Here is a 7,845-nt window from a genome sequence, read left to right as displayed (position 1 = left end):
GAGAAATATCTATTTAGACCTTCAGCCCATTTTTTGATTGGCTTGGCTTTTTTTTTTAACATAGAGCTGCAGGAACTGTTTGTATATTTTGGAGATTAATCCCTTGTCAGTTGCATCATTTGCAAATATTTTCTCCTATTCTGTGGATTGTCTTTTCGTCTTGTTTATGGTTTCCTTTGTTTTGCAAAAGTTTTTAAGTTTCATTAGGTTCCATTTGTTTATTTTTGTTTTTATTTTCATTACTCCAGGAGGTGGAACCAAAAAGATACTGCTGCAATTTATGTCAAAGTGTGTTTTCCTCTAAGAGTGTTATGGTATCTGGTCTTACATTTAGGCCTTTAATCCATTTTGAGTTTATTTTTATTTTTTATTTTTTTTTGGAGCCTAGTGGTTTATTTATTGTAAAGTTCAAACTGAGAGCTGTGATTCACCACATCAATTTAAAATAAATAACTTATATGAAATACAGATTCTGGCATAGATATAAGATGTTAAAATCAAAATCAATGGACTGAACCGGCATCTTTCATTTGCTCACAAATTTGAACAGACTAATATTCTGCAAAAAAGACAATTGCAGCAGGGGAAAAGAAAACTGCTCTTTTGCAAACAAGATTTAAGCATCCCTCCAAAGAGGTCAAAATAAACATGCATATATAGATATAAAGTGTTACAACACAAATGCTATTTCTAGAAAAAATTTAACTGCATAGGTTAAAAACAACAATGTGCAACATCTTAAGGCATTAAAGCACCGAAAAAAAAAAAAAAACCACCAAAACCACTTTTTATGACGATTGACATACACAAAACACATATACTGATCAAAACTCAGGAAGTAAATACCTGGACTGATATAACATCCATTGTTGGGAGAATTTCTCTTCAATTTAAATGTCTCTTCTTATCTCTAAAACAATTTTAAAGTGCTAACTTTATATAAAGCAGGCAAATTCTTCAAGTAATTCGCTATTTAAGTATGCTAATTTTTACAGAGCTAAACAAGGAACTAAGAATAAACTAACGTGAAACAGGAAGATAGACATGAGGAAAAAACTCACAAATTATAGCTGAACAAATCGATAGAATGCTCTAATACCACCTTGGCCTTCTGGGTTCAATTAAAAGCAAAAGCTAATAGATTTAGATGTCTGCTGGTTTATTACACTAACTCCCTTGGATTTGCTAAAATTTGTACATCATTAGGTACACGGATTCCTAAGGAAAAGAATGCCACTTAAAAATCAAGATTGGATACTAATGAAAGCAATTTTAAAAACAAAAGGTTGTCTATTACTACAAATGAATACAAAATGTCACAGACCTTACAAACTAAGAACTGAAGCCTTGCCCAAAGTTTATTTACTCCTGCCCTTGAGCTGCCTCTTCAAGAAAGTATACATTAACCAAATGGCGATTGAGGTGTTTGCTGTAATCTTTTTCCTTTCTAAAAGAACGATCACAGAAGATACAAACAAAATCTCCCTCGGCCACTTTGACTGCCAAGGCTTCCTTTCCATTTTTTCTACTGGTCTCTTGTGGAACTGGCCGAGCCCCATTCAATCCAGAGTCATCACTATCCTCTGACATGTTGTCACTTAGGTCACTTCCATCATGACTGTGGATGCCTTCGTCTTCATCCATTTCCTGAGACTCATTTACTGCCACGGTGACAGGAGGTGATGCCACAGTAGCTGTGGACACTGCTTCACATTTTTCTAGCGGTAGAGGAAGAAGTGGTGGTGAAGTTGGTTCTTCAACGGCCGAGTCTCTGCCGGGGGGATTCTCTGTTTTCTTCTCATCAGCGTCCATCTTCATTTCACAAAGCATAGCGTCAGCCTGATGTTTACCATCTGAAGTTTCACCCTCTGGCATATTCAAGTTTTGTTCAGAGGATGAAATACTGGCAGATGCCTTGGTAACAGCAGCAAGACCAGCCTAGACTCTTACCTGCTTCTTCTGCTTCCAGTTTTTGAAGAGGAGCTTCTTTATGTCCTTCGCCTGCAGGGACTAATTTTTGGTCTTCTGACTCTTCCTCTTTTAAGTCTTCCTTTGGCAGAGGTGGTGATGGTGGTAAGAGATCCTGTGCACCGGCACTTTCCTTTAGAAGCTGCCTGTCTTTAACAGGCACTAAGCCAACTTCAATAAGGACTTGCTCCTTCTGCACCATTTCACTCTGCATGTTGGACTTTTCCTTGCCATTATCTGGCTCCACGGGAGGAGGAGGCTCCGCATGAACAGGCCCCTTCTGAACAACCTTGACCTCAGCATGCCCCCCGGGGGGAAGAGGTGGAGGAGGAGATGGGGGGGAGGGGGAGGAGGCAGCCGCTCCGTCTGAACAACCTCGACCTCAGCATGCCGCTCGGGGGCAAGGGGAGGAGGAGGAGATGGGGGGGCAGCGGGAGGAGGCTCCGTCTGAACAGGCCCCCCCTCAGCAGACTCCATGGGAGGAGGAGGCTCTATCTGAGTGGGCCTCCTCTGAGCAGGCTTGCTGCTTTTTTTACATGATTTACTTCTCAGAGTTTCCTTCTTTGCACTGTTTTTCATGCAACTCCTTTGCTTTTTATTCTCCTCTACTTTGCTGTCACCCTTCGGCACTTCCTGACTATTTCTGGATTTGCTTTCTGCCTTCTTTTTCTTTTTTGTCACAGGTTCCTCATCATTCACAGGTTCTTGTAAGGAACGGGCTTCAGCTTCTGTCTTCCTTTTGCTTTTCTTGCTTTTACAGCTTTTTTCTGAATTATTTCCTGGGTGCACATCCATCTTTTTAGCTTCCAGTGCCGATTTGCGAGTTCTGGTAGTCACTTGGCTTGAGGCATTACTACAAGGCTTTTTCTCTTTTGAAACATTATCTTTTTTCTCCACTTTTACAGACCTCTCGTTTTTCTTCCCAGTCACATCCCCCTTCATTTTTGTCTGCTCTGCTTCTGTTTTCTCATTGGTGATTTTGTTATCAGGCAAGTCAGCCTCTCGCTTTTTGGTTTTCTTTAGCTTCACTTTTGAGACATCCATGGTCTTATTAGGACAAGTAGGATGCTTAAATTTGAAATGATACTGCAGATTACACTTCTTGGAAGCTGCGTAGTCGCATACAGGGCAGTTGAACTGCCGTGGATTAACATGTAGCTCCACGTGTTTTTTGAAGTTACTTCTATCTGCTGTTTTGTAGTCACAGTGTGGGCAGTGAAGAGGTTTAGGCCCATTGTGAACCTGTCTTGCGTGACGGGTTACTTCATGTTGATTAGAGGCCGCATAACTGCACTGGTCACACTTAAATGGCTTCTCACCTGAATGAGTACGCATATGTCTGGTTAGATGAGTTTTCTGAGAACTTGAATAAGGACAAAGCTCACATTTATACGGACGTTCTCCTGTATGAGTTCGAACATGCTGAACATAATTGTTTTTTCTGTCTGAAAAATAGTTGCATTTTCCACATGTGTATACTTTCCTTGGAAAATGGTTTCTCAAGTGTTTCCTCCAGTGATATTCGCTTACTGTGGTGTATGTGCAAATGATGCCCTTGTAGACTCGCTCATTGTCCCCGGCTCGGGTGTGGTGTTTCAGGTGAGCAGTATAGTGATCATAGCGATTGGTATTGTAGCCGCAGCTGTCACAGCGAATGGGGCCCTTGGAGAAATCTCCCTCTTCCCCAGTGGAAGAGCCACATTCCCTGGCTTTGGCTTGCTTCTCTGCACTTTCCTCCACAAAAAATTTCTTGGCACTATGAACTCGGATGTGATGCACAAACTGTTCTTCAGATTCTGCTTCATACTGGCATGGTTTACAGCGAAAGGGCTTGGTCTTCAAGTTCTTGCATTTGTCCTCTGCTACAGGTGTTTCCCGAGGAAGATCTTTATTTGCGCTGTACGGTTCTGAGGCAGCTGACACCTCAAACACAGGCCGCGATTGCACAACACTGAGTTCCAAACTCTCCAGTTCCATGTTTTCCAGCCCACTGGGCTCGCCTTTTACCTCAGGAGACTCCTCAAGTCCTTCTCCATCACTATCTGAAAAGTTGTCATCCCCAACAGGCATCAATTCTGCCATCTGTCTTTCTTCGCCAACCAGGTAATCACAGCAGCCGCCGTTTAATTCCCCAGTTAAGGCCACATTTGCCAACATGATGAGCTGAGGCGCAGCCAGTTCAGCTCTGGAGAGATCAGGCAAGTCATACATGTCGTTAGGCAAGGCCATGCCCATGGTGCTACTGCCGGTGAACAAACCTCCTCCTCCGGAAGACTGCCCCAGTACCTGGGTGGCCATAACGGTGTTCAAACACAAAGCAGCTCTTTGCAAACTCGGGAGCTCTCGCTTCCTCTCGGCTTGGCCCGCTCACTGCACCACTGACACACCAGTTGCCGCCACACTCGTCCTGAACCTTTCCCTGGGCGGCCTTCCTGGGCGAGGAGGGGCGAAGACCCGCGTCGCCGCTCCTTCTTGGACTACTTTTCTTTGTTGCTGGAGTTTTGGGGGAGGGGAGGGAGAGGGCGGAAAAGTTGGACGCTGGGGCAGTCGAGGCCCGCGAAGACCCAGGAGAGGGGCTGCAGAGAATGTTCAGGCCTCCGGCTCTCGCCCTACCGTCCCGGCTGCCGCCGCTGCCGCCGCCGCCGCCGCCTGGGGCCCCGGACCTCGGCGGCGCTTGCTCTGCTCCTGCGCCGTGAGCTCTCGGGAGCCGCACATTCCAGCACAGAGGGCTGCGCCGTGCACCCGGCCCGCGATGCCACCGCCGCCACCACCCCCCGGGACACGCCCCCCCCCCATTTTGAGTTTATTTTTGTATATGGTGTTAGAGAATGTTCTAGTTTCATTCTTTTACATGTAGCTGTCCAGTTTTCCCAGCCCCATTTATTGAAGAGACTATCTTTTCTCCATTGTATATTCTTGCCTCCTTTTTGTAAATTAATTGACTATAGGAGTGTGGCTTTATTTCTAGGCTTTCTATCCTGTTCCATTGATCTATATGTCTGTTTTTATGCCAGTACCATACTGTTTTGATGATTGTAGCTTTGTAGTATAGTCTGAAGTCAGGGAGCCTGATTCCTCTAGCTCCATTTTTCTTTCTCCAGATTGCTTTGTCTATTCAGGGTCTTTAGTGTTTCCATACATATTTAAAATTTTTTGGTTCTAGTTCTGTGGAAAATGCCACTGGTAATTTAAAACAGATTGCATTCAATCTGTAGATTGCCTTGGGTAGTATAGTCTTTTTGACAATATTGATATGGTATATTTTTCCATCTGTTTGTGTCATCTTCAGTTTCTTTCATCAACATCTTATAGTTTTCTGAATATAAGTCTTTTACCTCCTTAGGTAGATTTATTCCTAGTTATTTTATTTTTTTGATGCAGTGGTAAATGGGATCATTTCCTTAATTTCTCTTTCTGATCTTTCATTGTTAGTGTATAGAAATGCAAGAGATTTCTCTGTGTTAATTTTGTATAGTGCAACTTGATGCAGTTTTTTTTTTTTTTTTTTTTTTTTTTTTTGCGGTATGCAGGCCTCTCACTGTTGTGGCTTCTCCTGTTGTGGAGCACAGGCTCCGGACACGCAGGCTCAGCGGTCATGGTTCACGGGCCCAGCCGCTCCACGGCATGTGGGGTCCTCCCGGACTGGGGCACAAACCCGTGTCCCCTGCATTGGCAGGCGGACTCTCAACCACTGCGCCACCAGGGAAGCCCTTGATGCAGTTTTTTGGTTTTTTTTTTTTTTTTTTTTTGCTGTACACGGGCCTCTCACTTTTGTGGCCTCTCCCGTTGAGGAGCACAGGCTCCGGACGCACAGGCTCAGCGGCCATGGCTCACGGGCCCAGCCACTCTGCGGCATGTGGGATCTTCCCGGGCTGGGGCACGAACCCGTGTCCCCTGCATCGGCAGGCGGACTCTCAACCACTGTGCCACCAGGGAAGCCCTTGATGCAGTTTTGAAAGGGATTGTTTACATTCCCTTTCTGATATTTCATTGTTAGTGTAAAGAAACTCAACCAATTTCTGTATGTTAATAGTCATTGTTGTATCCTGCTACCTTGCTGAATTTGATCAGTTCTAGCAGTTTCTGTGTGGAATCTTTAGGGTTTTCTTTATATAGTATCATGTCATCTGCATATAATGACAATTTTACCTCTTCCCTACCAATTTGAATACCTTTTATTTCTTTTTCTTGTCTGATTGGTGTGACTAGGACTTCCAATACTGTGTTGAAGAGAAGTGATAAGAGTGGGCATCCTTGTCTTGTTCTAGATTCAGCAGGAAGGCTTTCAGCTTTTCACTGTGTGTTATATTGGCTGTGGGTTTGTCATGGATAGCTTTTGTTATGCTGAGATATGTTCCCTCTATACCCATTTTCATAGGGGTTTTTATCATGAATGGATGTTGAATTTTATCAAATGCTTGTGCTGCATCTGAGATGATCATGTGGTTTTTGTCCTTTCTTTGGTTGTTGTGGTGTATTACATTGATTGATTTGAGTATGATGAACCATCCTTATGACCCTGGGATGATTCCAACGTGGTCATGGTGTATGATCTTTTTCATGTGTTGTTGGATTCAGTTTGCTAATATTTTGTTGAGAGTTTTTGCATCTATATTCAGCAAAGATATTGAACTGTAATTTTCTTTTTTGGTAGTGTCTTTGGGTTTTTTTTTTTATTTTAAAAATATTTATTTATTTATTTTTGGCTGTGTTGAGTATTTGTTGTTGCGCACAGGCCTTCTCTAGCTGCGGCAAGCAGGGGCTACTCTTTGTTGTGGTGAGCAGCCTTCTCATTGCTGTGGCTTCTCTTGTTGCAGAGCATAGGCTCTAGGCACGCGGGCTTCATTATCTGTGGTGCGCAGGCTCAGTAGTTGTGGCTCGCGGGCTCTAGAGTGCAGGCTCAGTAATTGTGGCACATGGGCTTAGTTGCTCCGTGGCGTGTGGGCACTTCCCGGACCAGGGATTCAACCTGTGTCCCCTGCATTGGTAGGCAGATTCTTAACCACTGAATCACCAGGGAAGTCCCTCTTTGTCTGATTTTGGTATCAGGGTGATGGTGGCTTCATAGAATGTCTTTGAGAGTGTTCCTTCCTCTTCAATCTTTTGGAAGAGTCTGAGAAAGACGGGTGTAAGTTCTTCTTGGTATGTTTGGTAGAGTTTACCTGTGAAGCTATCTGGTCCTGGAATTTTGTTTGTAGGGATTTTTTTTTAATTGCGTCTTCTATTTCACTTCTAGTGATCAGTCTATTCAAGTTATCTCTTTCTTCTTGATTCTATTTTAGTGGGCTGTATGTTTCTAGAAAGTTGTAAATTTCTTCTGGATTGTCAAATTTGTTGGCATATAATTGCTCAGAATATTCTCTTATGGTTTTTTTTTAATTTTTCAGTATCAGTTGTAATTTCTCCTCTTTCATTTCTTACTTTGTTTATTTAGGTCTTCTCTCTTTTCTTTTTGGTGAGCTTGGCCAGAGGTTTGTCAATTTTGCTTACCCTTTCAAAGAACCAACTCTTGATTTTATTGATTTTTTTCTGTTTTTAAAAAATATCTATTTTATTTATTTCTTCCCTGTTCTTTATTATCTCCTTCCTTCTGCTGACTAGGTTTTTCTCATTCTTTTAGGTAGTGGGTTAGGTTGTTTATTTGAGGTTTTTCTTGTTTCTTAAAGAAGGCCTGTATTGCTATGCACTTCCCTCGAAGAACTGCTTTTGCTGCATCTCATAGCATTTGTATTGTTGTGTTTTCATTGTCATTTCCCTCAATGTATTTTTAAATTTCTTCTTTGATTTCATCTTTGACCCCCTGGATTTTTTAGTATTGTGTTGTTTAGGCTCCATATAATTATTTTTCTTCTCGCTTCTTTTTCTGTGGTTGATTTC

The 7,845-nt window shown here is 42.8% G+C and overlaps 1 protein-coding gene across 1 annotated transcript; it reads right to left on the bottom strand.

Moving 5' to 3' along the window:
* Window positions 1–687: 687 nt before the first annotated feature.
* On the bottom strand, window positions 688–4,683 carry LOC137202146 (RE1-silencing transcription factor-like). The gene is given in 5 exon segments (XM_067697215.1): window positions 688–1,938; window positions 1,940–2,310; window positions 2,313–4,291; window positions 4,382–4,461; window positions 4,582–4,683. Coding segments are annotated over 5 exon segments (3,108 nt in total). The 3' UTR covers window positions 688–1,362.
* Window positions 4,684–7,845: the final 3,162 nt, after the last annotated feature.

The sequence above is a fragment of the Pseudorca crassidens genome, chromosome 11, assembly GCF_039906515.1.
Source record: "Pseudorca crassidens isolate mPseCra1 chromosome 11, mPseCra1.hap1, whole genome shotgun sequence".
In the NCBI taxonomy this organism is placed as follows: Eukaryota; Metazoa; Chordata; class Mammalia; order Artiodactyla; family Delphinidae; genus Pseudorca; species Pseudorca crassidens.
Note: the sequence above shows the minus strand (reverse complement) of the source record. Positions and strands in the feature narration are given on the sequence as shown.